The following is a 26,829-nucleotide window of genomic DNA, read 5'->3' as shown; positions in this document are numbered from 1 at the left end:
ATGAGTTTCCAGAAACAAGATCTTCCGAGTCCTGGGGCATTGGAGTACAATGCAGCACAGCTCTGCAGATTGAGGGAATAAAACCATATGGTGGCTGAAAGAGGTTGCTACATACACAGACTATCTCAGATCCTCAGCCTCAATTTTCCTTCTTCCTTCCTTCCTCTCTCTCTTTCTCTCTCTCTTTCCTTCTCTCCCTCCCTCCCCCCCTTTCTCTCTTTTCCCTCCCTCCGTCCCTCCCTCCCTTCCTTTCTTCCTTCCTTCTCTCTCTTTTTTTTTTTTGAAGGAGTTTCACTTTTGTTGCCCAGGCTGGAGTGCAATGGTGTGATCTCAGCTCACTGCAAACCCCGCCTTTCGGGTTCAAGCGATTCTCCTGCTTCAGCCACCCTAGTAGCCGGGATTACAGGGATGCACCACCTCTCCGGCTAATTTTGTATTTTTAGTGGAGACAGGGTTTCTCCACATTGGTCAGGTTGGTCTCGAACTCCCGACCTCAGGTGATCCGCCCGCCTCGGCCTCCCAAAGTGCTAGGATTACAGGGGTGAGCCACCGCGCCCAGCTCTTTCCTTTCCTTCCCTCCCTCCTTCCTTCCTTTCTCTCTCCTTCCTTCCTTTTCTTTTTCTTTTTTTCTTTCCTTTTTTCCTTCCTTCCTTCCCTCCCTCCTTCCTTCCTGTCTTTCTCCTTCCTTCCTCTTTTCTATTCTTTCTTTTTCTTGACCAGTGATAATATCAGCCTCAATTTTCTTCATTCCTTTAGATAAAGGAACCCAGGCCCAGGCATGAGGGAGAAGTGTACCTGCATCTCCTTCCCCCTTGTCCTGGGAGCCCCAGGCTGCCCTTTTCCATACAGGGCTGAAAGTGGCCTGGGAGCCTGAGGGCTGGCAGAAGGCCGTGAAAGGAGAGCTTGGTCGCTGGCACAGCCGCTGCTAAGGCAGCCTGAGCCGAAGGTGGTCACCGCTGATCTCACATGCACTTAATTTTCCCTTCCTTGGCATGGGACAGGATTGACCAGGAGAGCTAAGAGGGAGTATGTGTCTGTGGTGGGGAGCGGTGCTGCAGGCTGCGATGCAGCCAGTTACTTTATCTCTCTGGGCCTCAGTTTCTCCAATGTAAAATGAGGGCTCATGGTATAACTAAAATCATTACTCTCTGCTGGTCCCTACACTTCCACTCTCCAGCAAGGCTGTCAGGGCTGCAAGATCACCGCGGGGTCGGGGGGATGATCGACCCTCAGATACGGGAAGGATTGAGCGATGCCCAAGGAGGGCAGGAAAACACTACGCTTGGAGACCCCTGAGAGCCACGGGCGGGCCGCCCCGTAAACGGACCCCGGAGTCCCTACTCTCAGCTCCAGCTCTTCCTGTAACACCACCCTCCGGACAGAGACCCAAGCTACAGGCCCGGCCCCGTTCAGAGGTTCCAGAGAGAAGACCAGGCCATCGCCCACAGCCTGGCGTCTGGGAGGAAAAAGGAGGAGCCTCTGTGTGCCCACATCTCTGGCCGCCCAGGGCAGCTCGGCTCGGTCTCGCAACCCCAGCCCACTGGTTCAGGAGACCTCAAGGGCTCCACCGCTAGCGCCCCCAGCGCTCACTCTGTGCGCCCCACCCCAGCCCTCCCGGCGCGCCGCTCCCACCACCCTCGCCTCCGTCTCTGGGCCGGAAGCCCCCTCCCCTCCCGCACCGCAGCCCCCTCCTAGTCCTTCTCCCTCCGCGGGTGCAGGAAAGCTTCTCCGCCCCGTCCCGCCCTCTTCCTCCAGTTCCAGCTCCGCCCGGCTCCTACGTCCAGTCTCCAACCCACGCCCCGCCCCGCCCCCGCCCCACCCATTTCCCGCCCTGGGCCGGGCCCGCGACCCAGCCGCCCCCTCCCCGGCCCCGCCCCGGCCCCCGGAAGCTTCTCCCCGCCCCCCGGCCCCGCCCCCCCGAAGTTTCTTGGGCCCCCGGCAGCCGGCGGGACAGAACGCAAAGAGTCGCTTCCCGGCCGGGTGTGGACGCGGTGGCAGATTCCGCGCGGCGCCGGGAGCGAGCGGCTGAGCGGTGGGATCTCGGCGGACTCGCCATGGAGGAGGAGGTGAGGGCGGGGCCCGGCAGGGCCTTGGGCTGGGGTCCTCGAGCCCCTCACGGGGATTAGCGGTCCTGGGCTCAGGCCCTCGTTCCTGCCCGCCCCACTCCCGTCAGTCTCACCTCAGGAAGAGCCTGGGCAAATGGGACAGGGGCGGGGAGCGGGATCCATATCGGGGACTTCGCAGTCTGCGTCCTCCTTCATTCTCTTTGACTTTCTCACCAGTTGTGGGGCGTCGTGGTTGTTACTGTTCCCATTGGATTGACCAGGAGACTGAGACTCCAGCGAGTTTGATGACTTGCTGAAAGTGGCCTGGGTGACTGGGCTCGAACCCCGATTACCGTTGACTCCCTGTACCGGCCAGGTCGGATCCTGACTCTGTGTGTGTGTGTGTATGTGTGTGTGTGTGTTGGGGGATTCCTGTCTCAAGGATGTGACCATGCCTTGGTGACAGGAGGACTGGAGAAGTTGCTTTTTTCTCCCTTGTATAAGTCTGTATCTCCTTTTCCCCCACTCTCTTCCCGCCCCACATCTATCTGAGCAGCTGTAGGGAAGGAATCAGGGGTCAGGCCCACCTAGGGTCTGATCTTGGTCCCTGCCTTCCCCACCCGAGGGCTGGACCAGCTGTGTCCCTGGAGCCTCCTTCTAACCACTCAGAACACTCTTGGCCTGGCATCGGGTCTTGCCCCTGCCTCTGCCCTTTACTTGCAAACTCATTTCTCCCAGCAGCCCCATTATCCGAGGGTCCAGCACGCAGCAAGCACTTAATATGTGCCTGTGGAATGATTAAGTTAAAAGGAGGGGCCTGTTGGGTCTAGAGGAAGGTGAATTTGTTTCTTATCCCCTGAGGGGGTCCCAGCTTCAGGCCCTCCCAGCCAAGGGAAGGGGCATATCTTTGCCTCCTTGGATGGGAAGGAAAGATGAAGCTCTCTGCCTTGGGGGAACCCTGGCCAGCTGGGAAGCACAGAGTGGACCAGGCTGCCCGTGTCCCTTCAGTGCCCACTTCCCACTTTGCCGGGGCCATGGATAGGAGCAGCTAGTGGTCCTCCATCAGGGCTCCCTCTAGGCCAGGCCCTGCCTTTCTGTGGGGTGGTAGATAAGTCACTTCCCCTCTCGGCCTTCATTTCCTCTTCTACAAAATATAGTGCCTGTCCTCCTCCTACTCCTGGCCTGACAGTGGCCCCTTCTCTCAGTAGGTGAAGGTAGGGGGCAAAGTCAGGCCTCTGTGATTTGCTGCGGTTTCTTTCGTGCTGTTGGGTGGGGCTGCCATCTGCCCTCCCCAGGCCCCTGTTGCAAGGACTGGGCTCTCTGGCCAGGGCCCCTCCCCTGCTCCCAGAGGATGTGGGTCAGGATTACTCCATCTCTTGATCTGCTCTGGCCCCTAATTAAGGGAAGTTCTCCGGACACCTCCTGGGCCCAGCTCAGCTCTGTACTCCCCTTGGTCCTGAATCTCTCACATTGCCACTTTCTTTTCTTTTTTTATCTTCTTTTTTTTTTTTTTTGAGACGGAGTTTCGCTCTTGTTGCCCAGGCTGGAGTGCAGTGGCGAGATATTGGCTCACTGCAACCTCCACCTCCGTGGTTCAAGTGATTCTCCTGCCTCAGCCTCCCGAGTAGCTGGGATTACAGGCATGCACCACCACGCCTGGCTAATTTTGTATTTTTAGTCGACACGAGGTTTCTCCATGTTGGTCAGGCTGGTCTCGAACTTCTGACCTCAGGTGATACACCTGCCTTGGCCTCCCAAAGTGCTGGGGTTACAGGCATGAGCCATTGCGTCCAGCCTATATTGCCACTTTCTGACTCCCAGATGCTCAAAGCTATCTAAATATCTGGGCCGTCTAAGGTCTTGTCCGCTTTACCCAAGCCCCTGCAAGCCTCACCCCCATAGCAGGGGCTTCCTATCCCAACTCCCCTTTGGCATCCCTAACTCTGGTTTCCTCCCACTTCTCCCAGTAGTTTCCGCTTGTTGCACTAGGCCTCAGTGCCCATCTTTGTTTCTCTAAAACACCTCTTATGTCATAGCCACATGCTCTGCCCCATGATCCCAGGCCATCTTCATCATCTCACTTTCACATGGCTACTTTCAGCCCTCCTGCTAGCTTTCAGCTTCCTCCCTGTGCCCAGCCACCCTGGGCTAAGGTCCCTCAGTCTCAGTGACCTCCTCTATGCAATGGGCTGGTAGCTCTTGTCAGGCTGAGGCTTGGGGAGGAGGTGCTGGTCTGGGTACTGGACATCTGCCCACCTGTATGCTCCTGGCCTCGGTTCCTCATTTGTAAAAGGAAAAGGGTGGGTGATTGAGCAATGTGATGATGTATATGCAAAAGCTGGGAAAACTGCGAGTATCAGTGGGGGTATTATTGCTGCCATTGGAGTAAGGGTAGAAATCATGGACCTAGGCTTTCTCTTCTCTGCTCTGGGGCTCTGTCCTCTGCCAGCAGTCATGCCTTTCCCTGGCTTCTAGGCTGTCCACTTGCACTCACCATCTAGAGACAAGCAGGGCAGTGTCCTGTCCCAGTACTGTTTCTGTCCCACGGAGTAATCTCTTGCCCTTTCTGGGCTGTACTTTCTCTTTCTATAGAAAAGGGGTTGAGAGGGCAGGGGCTTTGATAACCTTTCGTGCCTTGCCTTCTTTGGACCAAGGCGTGTGTCTCTTCCCCTCCTCAGAGCCCTCCCCAAACCCTACCTTCTGCAGGGGTCTCCCAAATGAACCCCAAACCCTTACCTCATCAGAGAGCTAGGAACGTCCCTCTGGGTAAGTGCTATGTCTCTGCCAATAGGCTGGAGCCTCTCAAGCAGGAGATTACCCGCTCCCCACCAGACAGGGGACTTATGCGGGGTATCTGTTACCCACCTCAGACTGGAAGTTGCCCTGGGGCAGAGCCTGTGCTTCCTCTCTCTGAATGCCCGGGCAAGGGACTGTGACACAGTGGATTCTTAGTAGAGTTGGGTCAGAACATCGCTGGGTTTAGTCAAAGAGCAAAGGTTGTCATAAACTTCCTGGGATGTGAGGTGCCAATCAGGTTTCTTCTAGTCTCTGTCTCTCATAACTGGTGTTATGGTTTCATCTGTCCCCTTCTGTGTACAGAGTTGAGGTGACCTGGCTTTGTTTTTTTTTTTTTTTTTTTTTAATGAGTGATCCAAAGGAGGCAGGCTGGTGCCTAGGGGTGCCTAGGAGCTGCTCACAGTGGGCAGGAAAGGGCCTGGGTGAGGAGGGATGGGAGGGGAGAGGGCAAAACAGGAAGAACAGTGGTCAGCTGCTCAGTGAGGAGAGGAGGCCGAGAAACTGGGCTGAGCAGGACAAAACCTCCCCTGTGAGCCCTGCCAAGGGGAGGGGCCCTTTATTAAAACTTACTGGGGCATAGCCAGGCCCCCTGGAGGGAGGGGTTCTGAGGGGCAGGGAAGGGGGCTGGCTGGAGGCAAGTAGGACTCTGGCCTCCAGCCAGGCCTCCCCTGGGTGGCTGTTTCTGTGGCTGGGCTGTGGGTCATACCATCTGCAGCCCGTCAGTTGTCCCCTCCTCCATCCCAAAGTGCTGTTTCGCCTAGTCCTGCCCTGGTCCCATTCATCCTTTAAGGACCTAGACTTGCTTCTGTAGGTAATCCTGTCACGGTATTCTCTGGGCTACACCAGCCCAGAAGTGACAGTGATCTAGGCACAGGTTCCAGCTGTGGCCCTAGGGAGCTTCCAGAGGGTAGAAAGTTTTCAGGAGAGGTCATGAGTGGAGAGAGTTTAGAAAGGGGTGTGAGATCCTATAGGGTGGTGGGTGGGTCCCCTGAAAGCAAGAGGCTTGGAGCTCAGAGATGGGTGACTGGGCAACAGCTTCACACTCCACAGACCTCACTGCCTTGTTTAAGAGAAACCAAGAGTCTGCCCATCATGTGGAAGGCCTGGGAGGGGCTGGTGGTGCTGTGCTTGCTGTTGCTGTTGCAGTCAGAGGGTTGTCAGTGTGAAACGTGGGGGTGGGGTTTCCCATTTCCCTGTTCTTCCCTTCTAGCCCTGGGCCTGTGACGGCCTGTAGGGCTTGCTGAAGGTGTTAGGGCCCTGGAGGTGTCAGTGGTGATGTGGGGAATGGGAGTCGAGTGCATGATAGAATGGGAGAGCCTTCTCCTTGTCAAAGGGTGCTGAAATCCTTCTTCTCCTGGACAGGGTGGAAGCCAGCGTCCTGCTTCCTTGGTCTTATATCCGGGAAGACTTTTTTTTTTTTTTTTTTTGAGACAGGGTCTTATCCTGTTACTCATACAGGAGTCCAGTGGTGCAATCTCGGCTCACGACAACCTGTGTCTTCCTGGCTCAAGCGATTCTCCTGCCTCAGCCTCCTGAGTAGCTGGGATTACAGGCGTGCGCCATCACCACCCGGCTATTTTTTGTATTTTTAGTAGGGATGGGGTTTCAGTCAGGCTGATCTCAAACTCCTGACCTCAAATGATCTGCCCATCTCGACCCAAAGTGCTGGGATTACAAGCATGAGCCACCATACCTGGCCCCGGGAAGACCATTTGGACCACCTCACTTCCCCATTTCTCTTGCCATCTACAAGTTAGGGAGACCCCAAGGGGGGACCCCACATTCCTGGAGCTCCTGGAGATCTGAGGCCAGCAGTTATAGACCAGAAAGGGCTTGTCCTGACTTGGGAACTGGGCCCAGGGAGAGGGTCCCTGAGTGCCAGAGGGGATGGCAGTGACAATGGTAACAATAACGACAGCTGCCATTTACTAGGTTTAGGGCATCCTGGGAACTGCTCTATATGCTTTGCCTTTATTCAGCAACAGATTATTGAGCACTTACTATGTGCCAGTCACTGTCTAGGTAATGAGGGTACAGGAGTGAACAAAACAAAAATCCTGCCCTCATGGAGTTGGATTCCTTACAACTTCTGCTGTTAGTAGCTGCATTTCACGGATGAAGAAACTGAGGCTCAGAGAGGTTAAGTGGTTTGCCTCAGTCTGCATGACTGCAGCTTCTAAGCCCAGATTCCCCACTACTAGAATGTGCGATTCAAAAGGGGGCGGGGGCCCACAGTGAGAACAAGGCTGGGGCTCCCCTGCCATGACAGAGACCAGGGAAGCCAGGTCTGCCCAGCTCCTGACAGTGCACCACGCTTACATCTGTTTGGGCTTGTTCTTCCAAAGGCAGCTGTGGCCACAGGATATCCCTGGGGAGAGGCACACCTCTTTTAACTGGGGCCCCTTTTTTGAATTTTATGTAAATGATAATGTAGTCAAAATTAGTCAGTGCTAATTTCCTTCTAGCAGGCTCTAGATTCTGACACATTCTTGATCCCCTCTCCTTCACCCCCCGCTTCATACTCAAGACTCTGGATACCTATCAGTGAAGCAAAGTGGTTAGCAAAGGGGGTGTATTTTTATTTTCATTTCACAGGTACCTCTTGAGCACCCATTATGTGTAAAAGAACAGGGCTGGGTGCTGGGGACCTAGAAGTGGATCTGACCCCAACCTCATCTGGTAGGCATGTACCTGGCACCCAGCCACCCAAGCAGGCAATTGGTGAGGCACAAGATGTCACTGGCTCCAAGGCTCCAGAGTGTCTACCCAAGTCCAGGAGAAGGGCTTGAATTTAACTCCTGTGCCAGCCTGTGGTCAAAGACAGAGTACTTGGAACCCTCACTAGATGTGGTGGCCACCCTAAGGTCCTTGCCTGGAGTGGGCAGGAGGGGAGAGGAGCCTCCTGCTTTGGGTGGGAAGCGGGAGGGACTGCAGAGTGGGTTCTCTAGAAGCATAGCGGTAGAGAGGCAGATTTCCACTCAGCCTGCCTGTCCTTCCAATCTTTGTTCTGGGTGGCCTTCCTGGGCCACCCCAACCTGAACTGGGTCCCCCCACTGTCCTCTCACTGCCCCTTGTGTATTTCCGGTATAGCATTTCACACAGGTTAATGGGTATGCCTGGGTATTTATTTGTTCAACTCCTATTTTCCCGCACTGTGAGCTCTGAGGACAGAGACTGCCTTACTTTTATTCTCCTATGATGTTGTAAGCACTCAGTACCTCTGTTGACTGAATGAACACATGAAAGCAGAATGGTGGAGTGGGAAAAACATGGGGTCAGAGAGACCTGCTTAGAATTCTGGCTCTGTCCTCTAGCCGTGGTTTGCACCTCTGTTGAGTCGTCTCTCCGTTCTGAGCTTTAGTTTGCTATAACGTATGGATAATGAGGCTACCATCTTGGAGGGGAGTTGTAAGAGTTAAATGACACTATGTGTATCAAATGTTATACAGTGGCTCAGAGTAAAGTGGCTGCTGCTATTATTGCTGTTATTAGCTCTGATCCTGGGTTAGGAATATCTGCCTTGGGGGTTGCGGGAAAGCTCACATAGGATGATGTCATTAGGTACTTAGCATAGGGATACATCCCTTGTGCGACCTGTGAACCTGTGACCTGTGACCCCATGGTAGCAGCCCTCATGGTATGTCCTGGTGCTATGTTACAGGGTGTGAAGGAAGCGGGTGAGAAGCCTCGAGGAGCACAGACGGTGGACAAGGCTGGCTGGATCAAGAAGAGCAGTGGGGGCCTCCTGGGTTTCTGGAAAGACCGGTATCTGCTCCTCTGCCAGGCCCAGCTACTGGTCTATGAGAATGAGGTGAGGACCTGCTTGGCCCTGAGGTTGGGGGTTCTGGGACAGGGGCAAAGTGAGGGCAGTCAAGTTAGTAAGAGGACCCTGGGTTTGGGGCCAGGAGACCTGCTCCACTTTTGCCATGCTGTGCAACCTTGGGCAAGTACCTAATCCTCTCTGGGTCTCTGTATATGGGGACAATACATCCGGGGGCAATTCTAGGGTTTCTAGATAAGATGAGACTTCTTTTTTTTTTTTTCAGAGATGGAGTCTTGCTCTGTCACCAGGCTGGAGTGCAGTGGCGGGATCTCGGTTCACCGCAACCTCTGCCTCCTGGTTCAAGTGATTCCCCTCTCTCAGCCTCCCCAGTAGCTGGGACTACAGGCATGCACGCCACCATGCCCAGCTATTTTTTTTTTTTTTGAGACAGGGTCTCGCTCTGTAGCCCAGGCTAGAGTGCAGTGGCGTGATCTCGGCTCACTGCAACCTCTGTCTCCTGGGTCCTGGTTCAAGCAAGTCTCCTGCCTCAGCCTCCGGAGTAACTGGGATTATAGGCACGCACCACCATGCTCAGCTAACTTTTTGTATTTTAGTAGAGATGGGGTTTTACCATGTTGGCCAGGAGGATCTCAATCTCCTGACCTCATGATCCACCCACCTCGGCCTCCCAAAGTGTTGGGATTACAGGTGTGAGCCACCACGCCTGGCCCTCTTATTTTATTATTATTATTATTATTTTTGAGATGGAGTTTCACTCTTGTTGCCCAGGCTGGAGTGCAATGGCACTGTCTCAGCTCACTGCTGCTGCTGCCTCCCAGGTTCAAGCAATTCTCCTGCCTCAGCCTCTCAAGTAGCTGGGATCAATGCGTCAGCCACCACACCCGGCTAATTTTGTATTTTTAGTAGAGACAGGGTTTCACCCTGTTGGCCAGGCTGGTCTGGAGCTCCTGACCTCAGGTGATCCACCTGCCTCTGCCTCCCAAAATGCTGGGATTACAGGCGTGAGCCACCGCGCCCGGCCGAGAGTTCTTTGAACTGTATGTGCATCTAGTGTGCAAGTCTTTTCCTGTCCCTGATCAAGGTTCTGTATGAGTGAATGTTGTAGAAAACTGAAGCCTGCTCCATTAAACAGTAGTAGTAGAAATAATAATTAGCGGGCTGGGCGTGGTGGCTTACACCTATAATCTCAGCACTTTGGGAGGCCGAGGCAGGCAGATCACCTGAGGTCGTGAGTTCGAGACCAGCCTGACCAACATGGAGACACCCCATCTCTACTAAAAATACAAAATTAGCTGGGTGTGGTGGCACATGTCCGTAATGCCAGCTACTCGGGAGGCTGGGGCAGGAGAATCACTTGAACCTGGGAGGTGGAGGTTGCAGTGAACTGAGATCATGCCATTGCACTCTAGCCTGGGCAACAAGAGCAAAACTCCATCTCAAAAAAACAAAAAAGAAATAATAAGTAGCACTTGTACTTGTTTGGAGATACGTTCTTAGGTATCTCCCTGTGACAAATCTCAATAGTCCCATGAGAGTGGTCATCATATTATGTTTTACAGAAGAGGATACTGAGGCTCAGGGTGACAAGATGACTGTACAGCATCTCTCAGTGAATGGAGGAGTTAGGTCTAGAAGCAAATCCAGCATGCTTTCTACCAAGAGACACCAGCGAGTAAACCCCAGAACTTATTTTTGCAAGAAAATCTCTAAAATATGTTAAATGTTCTCTGCTTTCTTCAAGAGAAGATGCTGGCCTAAATAAAACCTTTCCCTGGAGGCTCAGTGTCATCACCTGTCAGACCCACCTGCAGAGTGGGTTCTCTAGATGCATAGGGGTAGAGAGGCACATTGCCTCTCTGTTTTGAACTGGCAGGAGGCTGTACTTCTCAGCTTTTCTTTCTCCTTTAACATCAAGTTGCAATTCTGCTGTCCTTGTGCCTCTAATAGCCCTCACTTCTTCCCACTTCAGATGCTTGTTCCCCTTCTGATTTCAGCAGGCTTGGGATTTGGACAACCAAGGATGTTAGCATCCTTGCGTGTTAAATAAGCGTCAATTAAGATGTAGGTGAAGACTTGAGGAAGAAAAGTGGTTTTTCCTTGTAGATGCTGTTTGTGTGCTGTGGTTGAGGCTATCGGAGAGCCCATCCACTGAAAACAGGGTAGCACAATATGCCTTTGACAGATGAAATACCTGGGGAGGAATTGGCCTGGGGGCAAAAGAAGGGGGAGCCTGCCTCTTCCTCATTGGCCTCTCCCAGCCTGCCTCAGGCTATCTTGGCAAATTCACAGTTGTCCCAGGACAAGAAAGGTTAGGCAACCCGGAGAAGCACCTTGTCTGACCTGCCTGAGTTGCTGGCTCATGGAGTTAGGGTGTCAGAGAAGAGGTGGGAAGAGGGCAAGGGAATGAGGGTGCGTAGACAGCACCCCTAGATGTTCTCTACTGCTGCTCCCACCAAAATAGGATGTGCCACAGTTGGGAATGAGGCAGCAGGGGGATATTTTTACCAATAAAGGGGGTTGTCACAGCTTCTTCCAGTGCCAGCTGCCATGAGAGTTAAGTGACAGGCTTTCAGCTGTCAGCCTGTCAGGTACTGTCACTTGTCCTAAACTGCCTCTCCACATCTGGCCACAGCTGGGAAGCAGGAAGGATTTCACATCTCCCAAACATGAAAAATCTAAATCACGCTTTTTTTCCTTTTTTGAAAAAGATTGCTATTAAAAATGTAAATGCAATTTCAAGAACTTAGCACTCGGGGGTGGGGGAGCTTGGCCTGGGAGTAGGAATTGAGAAATGCTTATTAGCTCAATTCCTCTTTCTGATGTAAGGAACTAGGCGAACGAACGAACGCGAATGGCTCTTGGCTGTTTCTTTGCTGTCAGAGAGGCTGACATTCCAAAGATGCTTCCCTCACCCATTGCCTGCTGGTTTATCCGTTTTTCTGAGCTGCAGAAGAGCTGGGATGATTCAGCGTCTTGGGTGGGGTGGAGAGGAGACCCAGGACAGGCAGTTGTTGGGAGCTCAGTGGTGGAGGTGGATGGACTTTTTGTTCCCAGGCAAAGGAGGATGTATTCGGGCCAGTGGTGATCCAGTTAGTGGAGGCCTGTGGACATGGGGCAAGTAAGCTGCTCTCTCTCAAGCAAGGATTCTTCCCTGGGCAGTTTCCCTGCTCCAGATTCCTGGGGAGGAGGAGACTTCCTGAGTTCTCAATCTGAACCAGGCACTCAGAAAACTGGTCCTTTATATGTTCTGCTTGGGGGCTGCTTCTTGTAGGGTGCAGTTGGGGGAACAGAAGGATGTGCAGATAGATAGAGAATGGGGTAGAGAAAGATGGCCAAGCGGGGAGTCAGGACTGTGTCTTCCCATGGCAGGACTCTGCTCCTAGCACCTCGTAGGGTGTCTGCACCTTGCAGGTGCTTTGTAGATGTTTGCATCCCCCCAGCAGTAAGTGATGGGATGGAGAGCACTCAAGTTCAGGGGTTCATGATGGGGAGTTCTCAGAGCAGGAGGATTTTTCTGGTCCATGTGTTTAGTTGAGGAATCTGGAAGGTATTGGAGGCTAGAGATTGGAAAGGGATGTATGGATGGAAGCAAAAAAGAAAAGATACTTGATTGAACCAGGTTGGGAGAGATAAGGCCACCTTGGCCATCTGTTCCCCTTTCTCCGAGGGGCTGACGAGAGAGTCGATTAGTGGTTATCCACATTAGATGTACAGTCATCTGCTTTAAAAAATCCTGAGGTCTGGGCCTTGCCCCCCAAGAGATCCTGGTATAATTGGTCTGGGATGTCGCCTGGGCATTGGGGTTTTTAAAAGCTCCCAGGTGCCACCAAGACTGAGAACCTCTGATGTAAAGCAGTGGTTCTTTTTCTTTGAGACGGAGTTGCACTCTGTCACCCAAGCTGGAGTGCAGTGGTGCTATCTTGGCTCACTGCAGCCTCAGCCTCCTGGGTTCAAGCGATTCTCCTGCCTCAGCCTCCTGAGTAGCTGGGACCACAGGCGCACACCACCATGCCCAGCTAATTTTTGTATTTTTAGTAGAGACAGGGTTTCATTATGTTGGCCAGGCTAGTAGCAGTGGTTCTTAACTGTTCGCATCCAGGCCAGGGGTGGTGGCTCAAGCTTGTAATCCCAACTCTTTGGGATGCTGAGGCAGGTGGGTCACTTGAGGTCAAGAGTTCGAGACCAGCCTGGCCAACATGGTGAAACCCTATCTCTATAAAAATTAGCCGGGTGTGGGGGTGGGCACCTGTAATCCCAGCTACCTGGGGGGCTGAGGCCAGAGAATTGCTTGAACCCAGGAGGCAGAGGTTGCGGTGAGCTGTTATCATGCCACTGCACTGCAGCCTGAGCGACAGAGCAAGACTCTGTTTCAAAAAAGCAAAAAACAAACAAACAAACAAAATTTGCATCCATCAAAATCCCTGAAGGCTAGTTAGAACACAGATTGCCAGGCCCACTTCCCTAGGTTTATGATTGAGTGGGGATGAGGCCTGGGAGTTTGCATTTCCTTTTGTTTTTTGAGACAGAGTCTTGCTCTGTCGCCCAGGCTGGAGTGCAGTGGCACAATCTCGGCTCACTGCAAGCTCCACCTCCCGGGTTCACGCCATTCTCCTGCCTCAGCCTCCCGAGTAGCTGGGACTACAGGCGCCCGCCACCACACCTGGCTAATTTTTTTTTGTATTTTTTTTTTAGTAGAGACATAGTTTCACCATGTTGGCCAGGATGGTCTCGATCTCCTGACCTCGTGATCCACCCGCCTCGGCCTCCCAAAGTGCTGGGATTACAGGTGTGAGCCACCGCGCCTGGCCAGGAGTTTGCATTTCTAACAAGCTCTCAGGTGGTGCTGATGCTACTGGCCCAGGTCCCACCCTTGGAGGACCCCTTGTGTAGAGCAACCTACTGCCTGTGACTGGCAGGAGTGTGCTGTGCTGGAAAGGGCCCTGGCCTGGGAGTCAGAGGCTGTGGTTTGAGTTGGGGCCCTGCCCCTTGTATTTGGGTCTGTGTGCCTAGGGCAAATCCCTTCACCTCCAGGCCTCATTCTTTCCTTCTCTAAAATGAGGCAGATACGGGGCTGTAGGCTTTCAGGGTTATCATGAGGTTCAGAGACTCAGGGATGCAGAAGTGCTCATGAGTGTCAGGTTCCTTCTGTTAAACATCAGCAAGAGTTTCCTTAACTTTTTGGCCAGTCCCAGGGTGGCGTACCCTCCCCCGCCAAAGGATCTGCTTCTGCTTCCCTAGACTCTCCTGGATGAGAGTGCCACACCCAGGAAATTGTTCCAGTTGGTTCTTCCCTGGAAGAGGACCAGTTGACCACCATTGAGGGAAGAGCTTTTTCCAGGCAGCTTGCTGGACAGGCACCTGATGGGTGGAGCCTGTAGAGAACACACTCAAATATCAGGGGTGGTGGGCAGGAAGACAGCCTGGCTAGTGTCCAGAGATGGCCAGGAAGAGGTTGGACACTGTCCTGGCCACTGGCCCTTCTAATGATGAGGCCTCCAAGTGGTGGGGTGGGGATGGGATGCGCTTGAAGGAGCCCTTGCCTCTTGCTTGTATGTAGCCTGCAGCCTTGGATGAGGTGCTGCTCTCCCAAGCCAAGGCTCAGCAGGGGATGATGCTGAGTGAGAAACACAATTCAGGATGGCTGTGCTGAAGGCAGGGCATGTAGCCCCAAATGTGCCTTGTTCACACTTCCCTCTGGCTCTTCCTGGAAAGTCTTTGTTGTCCCTCGTCCCCATCCCACTCCCTGCCTGCCATTTTGTGGCATTCTGCATTCTTCCTGTGGCTGTCTCTTCCAGAGATCTCTGCTTGGCCTCTGGGCATGGCTGGACCCCAGACAGCCTTTTCTTAGCCTCTCTAGCTTCCCCTGTTTCCTCCTCTGGCCTTAGGCACATATCCGCCTCTGGGCTATGTGCCCGTCTCCCATCTGGATGGGGAGCCTCATGGGCATCCCTCCAGCCAGCATGCACTTGCCAGGGTCTGGACACCACATCTTGGTGACTGACTGGCAGCCTGAGGTCCTCGCTCTGACCAAGTGATGTCCTCACTGAGTGGGATCAGGGTCTGGGGCGTGAGTGGTTGAGGGTGGTGGTGGGTCTGACTGTCACCAGCTCATGTCCCTTCTGTCTCCCTCCCCAGGATGATCAGAAGTGTGTGGAGACCGTGGAGCTGGGCAGCTATGAGAAGTGCCAGGACCTTCGTGCCCTCCTCAAGCGGAAACACCGCTTTATCCTGCTGCGATCCCCAGGGAACAAGGTAGGAAGAAGCCTGCTGCTGCCCCATTTCCCTCTAGGCCAGAGTCGCCTTGGGAGGCCTAAGCAGGTTTAGCAGGCCTGGCCCCTTTAAAAAGCCTGTTTTCTGTTGCATGTGGCTGAGGCTCAGCCCTAGCAGCCACCATAGGTCAGACCTTTACTCATTTTGTCTCGGAGTCTTCCAAGCCCCTAGTTGATAAGAGATGCACTTAGGGGGCAGGCCAGGCGCGGTGGCTCAAGCCTGTAATCCCAGCACTTTGGGAGGCCGAGACGGGTGGATCACGAGGTCAGGAGATCGAGACCATCCTGGCTAATACGGTGAAACCCCGTCTCCACTAAAAAAATACAAAAAACTAGCCGGGCGAAGTGGCGGCGCCTGTAGTCCCAGCTACTCGGGAGGCTGAGGCGGGAGAATGGCGTGAACCTGGGAGGCGGAGCTTGCAGTGAGCTGAGATCCGGCCACGGCACTCCAGCCTGGGCGACAGAGCAAGACTCCGTCTCAAAAAAAAAAAAAAAAAAAAAAAAAAAAGAGATGCACTTAGGGCTCTGTTGAAAGAGCTCTGCTCTCGTCTTCCCCTTGCAGGCCCAGGCCCTCCATCCCAGGCTGTAGTTGGAAAGTAGCGTTTGGGAGGTGGGGTACTTGGCTTTACCCCAGACCCTGGGGGAGGCCCAGGGCTGAGGCAGGAGAGCTGTGGATGAGGCCTCCACCCTGCCAGGCCTCAACACCTTGATGTAGCCTGGGGCAGAGCGGGAGGGTGCAGCCTCCCTTCATCCCAGGCCTTTCTGGGTGGGCCCATCCTGGACTCAGGACTGGGAGGCCTGCAGCCCTCCAGCTTTCCTCCCCTTGCACTTTCCTTTTGTGGCTGTAGCTGGGAAAGGTCCCTGGTTTGAGAGAGTCTTTCCTTGGGACATGCTGTGTGTGCAGATGAAGTTTGCTGTTTGCACCACATTTCTCTGGCAGGGAGTCTGGTGGGTGTTGACACCCACCAGATGTCAGGAGCGAGTTCAGATTTGAGGCTGGCGTGCACAGCACCTCTCGCCAGCTTGCACCCATCTGCGGCTGGGCCATTCCTTGCCTTGTCCTCTGCATGTCATGTGGAGCCTTGCAGAATAGGGCTGAGTCACAGAGGTTGGGGGTTGGGGAGCAAGTCTGGTCTGGGCCTGCTGGAGGCCATTGTCCCCCAGCTTTAGGGAATGGGAGCCCAGTCCTCTGCAGACCCTGAATACCAAGATGCTTTACTCATTGACCCTTTGTCCTACTCTGCAGGGGGTGGGGGCACAGAAGCAACCAAGATAGCAGTGGAGGGGGCTGTGGAGCTGTGATACTGGGAGCTGGAAGTGTGTCCAAGGGTAGGGGCTGGTGTAATTATAGTGTTCTGAGGGTTTATGGGACTGGGCCCAGATTTCACTTGACCATCTGCTGCTTAGGGCTCTTTGAGGACAAAAGGAGTCACATTTTAATCTTTTCAAGCCCTGGAGCCCCAACCCTGTCCTGGAGACCCACTTCCTTCCTGAGTGGGCGCTGTACATGTAGATGTGTGTTTGAGAGAGATGAGATGCAAACTATGTTCTGTGTGAAGATCTGCCACCGGTGTGTCTGGCCCTTGTGCGTGTACCTTTTTTAAATGCAGTTGAGTGCTCACCTGGCCGTGTGTCTGTCTGGGTGTGTGTCTTAGTGTGCTATGTGGATGTGGGGTGGAGGGAGAGCTAGCCTCTCTGGCCTCTGCCTGTGCTGTTCTGTGGGCCATCTCTTTTCCCCAGCTCCGAGAATCAGCTGGTAGTAGACTAGGTGGGCTGGACTCAGCTCAGGGTGGGACATCACCTTCAGAGAAGCCTGTTTGTGCAGCTGTGTTCTCAGCTGCTTCAGCCAACATCCTCCTTCCCAGCCCCCAACCCTGTAAGAATTTAGGCTGGCTCTGAGAACAGGACAATCACCTGGGAGATGGGGCTGTGGAGCAAGCGGTGGGTGCTGCGGATGAAACAGTGCATCCTGGTTCCAGCTCAAGGGCCCCTGACCCTCCCCACCCCAGGAGCTCACACAGATTGGGGCTCTCCAGAGGTCAGTTGGTGGACCTGGCCCAGGGCACCGCATTCCCACATCCTTTCACCCTCCTTTCTCAGCGGCCTGGGTGTTCCCCATCCTCAGTGAGGCCTCCAGCCGGCCAGGAGGTCACATGACCCTGGCTGTCTGGTCCTGAGGCCGCCTTTTTTCCCCTCTAATCAAATAAACAAAGACTCCAATGTCTTACATGCCCCTCTCCCCCTGCTTCTCCAGCCCCACACCCCGGCCCATGAGGTCACAGGCAGACGCTGCCAGGAAGCAGGGTGGCCACTGCTGGGCCTTGCTGCCCTGCTGGTCTCAGCCAGCTTGGCCCTTTCCTCTTTCCTGCCTCCTCTCTTCCCCTCCCACTTTTTTCCTCTCTGCCATTTTGTCCTTCCTCTTTTCCCAGGCCTTGTGGACCTAGTCTGTGGCCAGTCCTGTTAGCATCTAAGCTCCTAGAAGTGCCTGTGTCCTGGGGCTTCTTGGAAGTTCTCAGGGCAGGGACCTGTACAGCCTGTGGCCCTTCAGCATGACTTTGGGGGAGAGGCGCAGCTTCTTGATATTCTTATTTTTTGAGACAGGATCTCACTCGTCACCCAGGCTGGAGTGTAGTGGCCTTTTCTCAGCTTGCTGCAGCCTCTGCCTCGTAGGCTCGGGTGATCCTCCCACCTCAGCTTCTGAGTAGCTGGGACTACAGGCACATACCATCATGCCTGGCTAATTTTCATATTTTTGGTAGAGATGGGGTCTCGCTATGTTGCCCAGGCTGGTAACTTCTTGGTATTCTAATTGTCTCTATTCTGGTCATCCTTGTGGAATGCCTGGCTCGTTCAGCCAGATACAGGGTTCCTTAGGAGGGTAGAGCTGGGTCCTGTTTAACCTTGTCTTCCTTCTCCTGTGGGAACCTTTTGGCTTGCACAATAGGTCTTCCCTGAGGCCATTTCTGCTTCTCACAAGGGAGCAGAAGAGAGCTGAGGCAGTCTGCTTCAGGTGGGCTGGGCCAGTGGGGAAGGAGCTGCAGTTTGGGCTGGGTCCAGTGGTTCTGTTCTTGTCCCCTTGAGGTCCAGAGTAGTGAAGCAAGTAGAACTTGGTAATTGGACTTCTAGGCCTGCTCTTCTCTGGCCTCCTCTTGTTCCGTTGGCTCCTGAGTTCAATTGTAGATTTCTCAAGCTCCCTGGATGCTAAATCCTGCACCATGCAGGGTTCACAGCCTGTGAATAGGAGCAGCAGCTGGGTAGAAGGGCTGGCCCCAGACTTCCCTTCTAGCAGGTCCCATCACAGAGTTGGGTAGCCTTTGCGACCCCGGATGCAGTGTGGTCCCTCCCTGAGCCCCCAGCAGCCCTGATGGCTGAGCTGAGGCAGTTGCCAAGGTGCCCTGGGGTTTCTGACTTAACTGAAGATCTGCTTCCAGGATCGAATTTACCCTGGTCATGCAAATGAGCATTTGGCTGTGCCTGGCGTGGTGGGGGTGGGACCCAGGGCCCTGTATGAGGAGGAGGCAGTGGCAGCCAGGAGGAAATTATATAATGAGGATGCTGAGGGGGCCAGGCCGACCTCGGTGTTACATAACTGGAGAGTGGAGGGAGGGGAGGTACTATCTAACACCAGGGCGGAGGATGGGCAAGCTGGCGACTGCCAACAAAGGACTAGGGCATCTTGCGGTCAGAGAGTAGGCAGTGGTCCAAAAACGGTGAGGGAAGGAAACTTGGGCCAGTTCATTAATTTGTCGGCTCATTCATTCAAGAACTATTTACTGAGCACCTACTATGTTTAATTTCCTCAGCATTGCTTGGTAGTAGGCAGTGTTATCCCATCTTATAGATGAGGAAACTGCAACTGTTTTGTCCAGAGGGAAGGCAATGGTGCTAATTCCTATTACTGAGTATTCACTGCCCAGCTCCAGATTTAGTACTTTAGATATATCTTTTTTCCCCCAATTAAAAAAAAACATCTGTGGTCAAAAAAAATATACCATCTTTACCAGTTTGAAATTGCACAATTCAGTGGCATTAAATACATTCATGATGTTGTACAACCATCACCACCATCTATCGCATAACTCTCCACCGTGTAAAACTAAAACTCTATGCTCATTAAATAATAATGCCCCATTGCCCTTCTCCCCAGCCCCTGGCAACCACCACTCTCTTTTCTGTCTCTATGATTTTGATAACTTTAGGTACCTCATATAGGTGGAATCGGGCAGTTTTTGTCTTCTTGTGTCCAGCTTATTTCACTTAGCACAATGTTTTCAAGGTTCATCCCTGTTGTAGCATGTGTCAGATTTTTCTTCCTTTTTAAGGCTGGCTGATAATCCATTGTACATATGGACCACACTTTGCTTATCCATTCGTCTGTCAGTGGACACTGAGGTTGCTTCCACCTTTTGGCTGTTGCGAACAATGCTATGAGCATGGGTGTACAAATTGGATACATCATTTAAAAAATGATCTCCATGGCTCCATGAGGCAGGTTCTGGTGGTATTCTCTTTCACAGGTGAAGAAACTGAGGCCTGAGGTCAGACACCTGTAAGTGGTGGACTGTCTCACTCAGAGGCCCTACTGCCATATCCACTGCATGGGGCAGCCCCTCAGTTTCCATGGCCTCACTCCTTCCTCTCACTTCCTGTCTGGCCATTGGGCCTGGCAGGGTCAGGGTTCTCTGAGCCACCCTCTGATTCTAACAGGAGCTCAGAGCTCCTACCTGAATTGGGAATGGACTCAGGGGTGGTGTGGGGTGGGTTTGAATGTAGAATGGGGCTATTCCTACTTTACAGAGTAAACGGAAGCCCGGAGCCCAGGCAGCTGGCCTGGGGGAGTCCCATGGAGCTGGACCAGATCCTGGCTGATTCCACAAGGCCAGGCTGATTCGAATTCAGACCCAGCTGCATGCTGGTGGGCAGTAGGGAGGGCTTCTCTGTGAGATCTTTCCCTTTCCTTGCCCAAAGTCCCAGTGTCATACTTACTGTGGGGTCATTTTGGTTTGACTTTGGGATCTAGGTTAGGAAGCCTCCTTAACATGCCAAATGTGAGCTTTGTTAAACATCTGCCATCTACTCCATCCATCTTGCCCGCAGGTCAGCGACATCAAATTCCAGGCACCCACCGGGGAGGAGAAGGAATCCTGGATCAAAGCCCTCAATGAAGGGATTAACCGAGGCAAAAACAAGGCTTTCGATGAGGTGCGATGCAGTCTGTGGACAGCTCTGTGTCTCCTTTCCCACTGCGTGTGATCTAGGAGAGGACCCTGCCCCTCCTCACCACAGACCACCCCTTGATTATGTCACTGCTATAGGGCATTGTTGTTACCTTCTGTAGTCCTCACTACAGCCCCTCATAGTAGGTGGTGCTGTCCTTGTTTTACAGATGAAATGGAGGCTTAAGGAAATTAAGTAACTTGTCTTAAACTGGAAAGCAGATAAGTGGTGGGCTGGAACTGGACTGGTGGCAGCATGCATCCTTTCTAAGCCTGGCCTCAGCTGGAAGCAGCAGGTGGGCCCAGGCCAGACAGCGATACAGAGTGACCCGAAAGCTCCCTTTTCAGTTTGCTCATGAGGTCCAGGGCAGGCTGGCTCTCAGCTCTGGGCCTCCCTCTCTGTCTGCAATGACCATTCAGCCCTGCAGACCTCTGCCCCCTGTGCTGTACTGGGGACTGTGGCAGCAGTAGCCACAGTCTGGCTTGGGGCAGGCAGAGCATCCCGAGGGCCAGGATCTCCTAGGGAGATTTGTCTTTGACATCGTGAATCTTTGGTTATTTGGGCTAAAATGGACCTAGGGGCCCCCTACAGTGATGCCTTGGATTATGTTAAGGAGCATATCTTTCCAAGCAAGTCCCCTCTTAATACCCAGGTCCCCCGACTCCCAGCCCGTAACTCCTATGTCGTATCCTGTGTTACATGTCATGCTCAGCCCTTCACTACCTGGGAGAAAACTGTCCCCATTCCATGGGAGAGAGATGATGGGACATATCGTAGATATTGGCAGAGGCCATAGGAGCCATGGGCTGGGCCTCAACCCACAGTCCGCTTCTCCACGGAGGGACAGAGACAGTTGGAGTCACATGTGGGCCTGAGCCCCCCTCCCCATCATAGGGCCAGGCTGCTCCAGGGTTCTGAGTCTGGACCTCCCATGTGACTCTTACTCTGGGGCTTCCCAGCCAATCCTGACCCCTTTTGTTACCCTCAGAGAGAAGATGCTGCCCTCCAGGCTTCCAGGCTCAAGGGGCAGAGGCCCTGCTTTCTCCTGGGCTCTCCCCAGGGGTCCTGGGAGAGTGGCAGAGGCCAGGGCAGACCTTTTCCAGAAACCAGGTACCAGGGGAGCATGGGCTGCTTTCTACCTTCTCTCCTACCTAAGCCCCAAAGCCACCTCAGGGCTGCTTATATATTTGTGATATACTCAGGGGCAAGGACCGATGGCTCATATTTGGGCAGGAAGACTGAGGAAAACGGCAGCTGCAGAGAGGGAGAGCCTCAGACTTTGCAAGAGACCCCAGGGGCATTGCAGAGTCAGAGAAGCAGAGGCCAGGGTAGGGAGATGCCCAGAGAGACAGCGGTGGGGCACTGACCCTGCCTCTAAGCCAGGTCCAGCCTGGGTACTTCCCGCACTCCCCAAGGCTTGGCAGGGGCTGATCTGGTTCCCCCTCCCTCCAGGTAAAGGTGGACAAGAGCTGTGCCCTGGAGCATGTGACGCGGGACCGGGTGCGAGGGGGCCAGCGGCGCCGGCCGCCAACAAGAGTCCACCTGAAGGAGGTAGGGCCTTGCCCAGTGTGGATCGGGGGATTAGTTGAGCCTAGGACCTCAGCTCCTCTGGGAGGCAGCCAGGCTTGGGGCCACATTTTTCCTGAGGACACCTGGAGCCGGGGCTTCCTGAGTAGACAGGAAGTGATGGGGCACCTGTGTTATATGTGCTCAGGGTGTGGACGTCCCTGAGCTTGTGGCCTTTTCCATTTGTTCAATCCACACACAAATGTTGAATCTGTCCTTAGCCAGAGTTGGTGCCAGAGGGAAACTGAAGCCCTTGAAGCCAGTCCCTGCCCCTCAGAGCTCAGCTTCCAGCTGAAAAATAGGCCTGTTCCACAGACTGCTCCAAGCAGAGCTGTGTCTGATTTTTGTGTGGAGGAAGGCTCTAGGAGGTCAGGGCAGGAGAGACCACAAGGAGCCACTGGCATTTTAGCTGACCCTTGAAGGATGGGAGGGGTTCACTTGGTGGACTTGGAGTCAGGGGATTCTCTGTGGAGGGAGTGCTGTGAGCTGAGGCACAGCGGGAGGGTTTGAGGTACGCAGAGCAGCTCCATTTGCCTGGGAGATTGGTCTGAGAAGGGGGTTATAGGGAGGAAATTGTGGAGGCCTTGGATGAAGAAGCTGGGGACAGGAAGGGAGGGTGCGTTCCAGAGGTCAGTTTGAGGCTCTGGGTAGGATGGGTTGGGTTGAGAGAGAGAGGCAGGGGCCAGGAAGTAGATGGGAGAGGCGACTTTCCAGGCCCCTGGAGGGGATGAAGAGGGAGGGGTTGATGGGAGGATATTAGGAAGCAAGAGCCACCTGGCCTTGTGATTGAATCCAGGGATTGGACCACGGGAAGGTTGTCTGAGGTTCCCCAAGCCTGGAGACTGGGAGTATGGAGGCCCTGGGCACAGGGAATTTGGAGAGGGTATGGGCAAGGGGGAGGGGGGAAGGGAGGAGCCTCTTTTAGACCAGTGGAGCTAATGCTGCAGGGGAGGATTTTGGAGGCCAGGAAAGAACCTCAGCAAGTGCTACATTTAGGGATTGGAGGGAGGTCAGCCAGCAGGGAGCCAAGAAAGAGGAAGCCAGAGACAAGTGGCACATCTGGAGAGAGATGGGCACAAGACCTGGTGGGCATCAGCTAGGTTGGCAGCCGCAAGTCACAAGGGCAGGACCAAGGACAAGAAAGGCGGTGCCATTTACAACATATTTTCTTTTTCTTTTTTTTTTGAGATTGAGTCTCGCTCTGTCGCTCAGGCTGGAGTGCAGTGGCACAATCTCAGCTCACTGCAACCTCCACCTTCCGGGTTCAAGAATTTCTCTGCCTCAGCCTCCCGAGTAGCTGGGATTACAGGCGCCCTCCACCACCCCCGGCTGAGTTTTGTATTTTTAGTAGAGATGAGGTTTCACCATTTTGGCCAGGCTGGTCTTGAACTCCTGACCTCGTGTTCTGCCTGCCTCGGCCTCCCAAAGTGCTGGGATTACAGGCGTGAGCCCCTGCGCCCAGCCTTGCAGCATATTTTCTAAAAGGAGTCAATTTAAGGCTGTCCTGGGGTGCAGGGCTGGGTTTGCCAGAGGGAGGGACCCAAGGTCATGGGAGGTTTGTTTTTGAGTTGCAGCAGCCTGTGCCTGTCTGTCAGCTAAGGGATAGGATCCTGCAGAGGGAGCACTGAGGTGGCCACAGAGAAAAGGAATGCCTGAGGGGGGCCGGGGACGGGTGTGGGGAGGGCTAGCCTTGGAGGGAGGGGCCCTCTGCACACAAGAGTTCAGGGAGGCAGCTGTGTGTATGTGTGTGTGTGTATGTGTGTGTGTATGTGTGTGTATGTATGTGTGTGTGTGTGTATGTGTGTGTATGTGTGTGTGTGTATGTGTGTGTGTGTGTATGTGTGTGTGTATGTATGTGTGTGTGTATGTGTGTGTGTGTATGTATGTATGTATGTGTGTGTGTGTGGTGAGGTGACTTTCTGGTGGTCCTCAGTGCCTGATATCATGTGTCAGCCAGATCCTGTGTATGTGTAAAAGGGAGTGACAGCAACAAAGGGAGACCCCATCTCTACTAACAAAAAATTAGCTGGGCATGGTGGCACATGCCTGTGGTCCCAGCTACTCTGGAGGCTGAGGCTGCAGTGAGCTGTGATCATGCTACTGCACTCCAGCTTGGGTGACAGAGCGAGACCCCCCCCCTTTTTTTTTTTTTTTTTCTGAGACAGAGTTTCGCTCTTGTTGCCCAGGCTGGAGTGCAATGGCATGATCTTGGCTCACCGCAACCTCTGCCTTCCGGGTTCAAGCAATTCTCCTGCCTCAGCCTCCCAAGTAGCTGGGATTACAGGTGCCACCATGCCCAGCTAATTTTGTATTTTTAGTGGAGACAGGGTTTCTCCATGTTTGTCAGACTGGTCTCAAACTCCCGACCTCAGGTGATCAGCCCGCCTCAGCCTCCCAAACTGCTGGGATTACAGGCGCGAGCCATTGCGCCCAACTGACCCCATCTCTTAAGAAAAATAAGGTGGCAGGGGAGAGTGAGGATCCCAGCCAGGACCGCCACCGTCTGAGGGACCTTGGGAAAGGCCTCCTCCCAGCCCTGCTGGGACCTCTGAGGCTCTCTGGGAGGGTCTCATGACTGTGGGGCTAGCTGTATATCCCTATTGGTCCTGGGTGCCTGGTGGGGGTGGGTAGCTGCTTTCTGGTGCAGCTGTTCTGTGGCGGTTAGCTGTGGTCTGGGACCCCATCTGATGACACGAGGAGAGTGGGCACAGGCTGCCGAGCAGCTGGACAGGCAAAGTCTGGAGAGAAGCTGGCAGACGGAACAGAGGTCTCCAGGAAGAGCAAGCAGAAGTCAGTGAGCTTAAGATGAACTGGAAGATGTTTGAGTCCTGGTCCTGTCTCTGACTGACCAACTGGTTGTGGGGACCCTGGGTATGATGATGGATAGGTGGGTTGCAGAGAAGGGAACCTCTGAAGGCCATACAGCTAGGTAGGGGTTAGATACAGGGCTGGAACTCTGTCCCCTGTCACCCAGGCTAGTATAGTCCAGTCTAGGTCCAGTATACCAGAAACCAGCCTGGGGCTCCAAGAGGACCCTGGCTGTGACCTTCCTGGCCTGTGATTCCAAAACAGGGAATTCTTGGTGGTGAGGGAAAGGAGAGGAAGATTCATCAAGAAATCACTTTTGCTTCTAATCAAGTAGCCACAGAAGCCAGGACAGAGGGAGGCTGGGGGGCTGGGGGCCTGGACAACCTGGATGGGAGAGGGTAAGATCTCATGTCAGTGGGCACACCTGACCCAATGGCTCATCAGCCAAGATGACACCCGTATACCATCCCCCCACCAGGTGGCCAGCGCAGCTTCTGACGGGCTTCTGCGCCTGGATCTTGATGTTCTGGACAGTGGGCCACAGGTGTTTGCCCCCAGCAATGATGTCAGTGAAGCCCAACCTCGGGAGACACCCCGGCCCCTCATGCCTCCTACCAAGCCTTTCCTAGCACCTGAGACCACCAGCCCTGGTGACAGGGTGGATACCCCTGTAGGGGAGAGAGCCCCAACCCCTGTCTCAGCAAGCTCTGAGGTCTCCCCTGAGAGCCAAGAAGACTCAGAGACCCCAGCAGAGGAAGACAGTGGCTCTGAGCAGCCTCCCAACAGCGTCCTGCCTGACAAACTGAAGGTGAGCTGGGAGAACCCCAGCTCCCAGGAGCCCCCTGCTGCAGAGAGTGCAGAACCGTCCCAGGCACCCTGTTCAGAGACTTCTGAGGCTGCCCCCAGGGAGGGTGGGAAGCCCCCTACACCCCCACCCAAGATCTTATCGGAGAAACTGAAAGCCTGCATGGGTGAGATGCAGGCTTCTGGGCCACCTGCTCCAGGCACAGCGCAGGTCTCAGTGAATGGCATGGATGACAGTCCTGAACCTGCCAAGCCCTCCCAGGCTGAGGGCACCCCAGGAACTCCCCCAAAGGATGCAACAACATCCACAGCACTGCCCCCCTGGGACCTGCAACCTCAGTTCCATCCCCGCTGTTCCTCCCTTGGGGACTTGCTTGGGGAAGGCCCGCGGCGTCCTTTGCAGCCCAGGGAACGGCTATATCGGGCCCAGCTGGAGGTGAAGGTGGCCTCGGAACAGACAGAGAAACTGTTAAACAAGGTGCTGGGCAGTGAGCCAGTCCCTGTTAGCGCCGAAACATTGCTCAGCCAGGCTGTGGAGCAGCTGAGGCAGGCCACCCAGGTCCTGCAGGAAATGAGAGATTCGGGAGAGCGGAACCAGGAAGCACCTGGGCTAAGGGAGAAGCGGAAGGAGCTGGTGACCCTCTACAGGAGAAGTGCACCCTAGGGCCTGCTGGGCCAGAGGCACCATCCCTCCTGGCCATCCGTCAAGTCCATCAAGGCCCGACCCTGCTGAGAAATGTGCTTCTGCTTCTACAGCAATGGCTGCAGGAGGGCCATCGGGCATGTCAGGGTTTGGCCATGACCTGAAGAGACTCCTGGTGTCCTTCCTACTCTGCTCTGGCCAGTGGTGCCAGGTGCCATCCAGGGCTACCACCTGGCTATCTGGCCTGGCCGCTGGGCTGGGGCTGGGAGCACACGCGCTGGGACCTATGTGTTTGTGTGGGTGTTCCAAACTGCCCCAGGGCTTTGGGGGTGACACTTGGGGTTTCTGGGAATGACATCATCTCTGTTACCCATCCCCAGTAGTTTACATTCCTGACTTCTGAATAGAGCACAGCTGAGCCCCCTGCAGCTCCCATCTCCAACTATTTCCAGGCAAAGAGCCTCATGGCTAAGGCAGCCTCAAAGCTAGCCCCCTCCCACCTATTCTGAGTAGCTGCAGAGGCCTTGGGTCCAGGCTCTAGGTTCATCCCTCAGTTGCGGGGAATGTAGGACCCAGCTGGAGCTGGAGAGGCCTCTTTGTGAGGAGGACGTTAGCTGTGTGACCTCTCTCTCTTTGGCCCTGTTTCCTTTTTTGCAAAACAAGGACATTTTCTGCAGCCCCTTCCTCTCAGGTGAGCTGTGATTGGAGGGCTTAGGTCTGGAGGATTCAAGAGTAGAAGAGAAACTTAAAGGGTCCTCTAGTCTAGTCTCTGCCCCTAGATAGTGTCCAGCCTTGTATATTTCTGAACAGGTGAATCCCACAGTGGCCCTGATGTCCACATTAGAAAACCTTACTTGTAATGATATGTCAGCCTTCAGAAGAGAATCCCTACCAACT

General features: G+C 54.1%; 1 protein-coding gene across 2 annotated transcripts; it reads left to right on the top strand.

Moving 5' to 3' along the window:
• The first annotated feature begins 1,925 nt into the window (after positions 1-1,925).
• On the top strand, positions 1,926-26,829 carry PLEKHO2 (pleckstrin homology domain containing O2). Of its 2 annotated transcripts, XM_003901058.5 has the most exons (6): positions 1,926-2,066; positions 8,503-8,652; positions 14,761-14,877; positions 19,992-20,096; positions 21,564-21,662; positions 24,964-26,829. In XM_003901058.5, the coding sequence occupies exons 1-6, from the start codon at positions 2,055-2,057 to the stop codon at positions 25,951-25,953; spliced, it is 1,473 nt and encodes a 490-aa protein (XP_003901107.1). In that variant the 5' UTR covers positions 1,926-2,054; the 3' UTR covers positions 25,954-26,829. The 2 variants fall into 2 exon arrangements, with proteins under 2 accessions (XP_003901107.1, XP_021796338.1); XM_021940646.2 differs by lacking the exons at positions 19,992-20,096; positions 21,564-21,662 and having other exon boundaries at positions 1,927-2,066.

This window comes from Papio anubis, chromosome 7 (genome assembly GCF_008728515.1).
Source record: "Papio anubis isolate 15944 chromosome 7, Panubis1.0, whole genome shotgun sequence".
NCBI lineage: Eukaryota > Metazoa > Chordata > Mammalia > Primates > Cercopithecidae > Papio > Papio anubis.
This window is presented reverse-complemented; position numbering and strand designations above follow the sequence as displayed.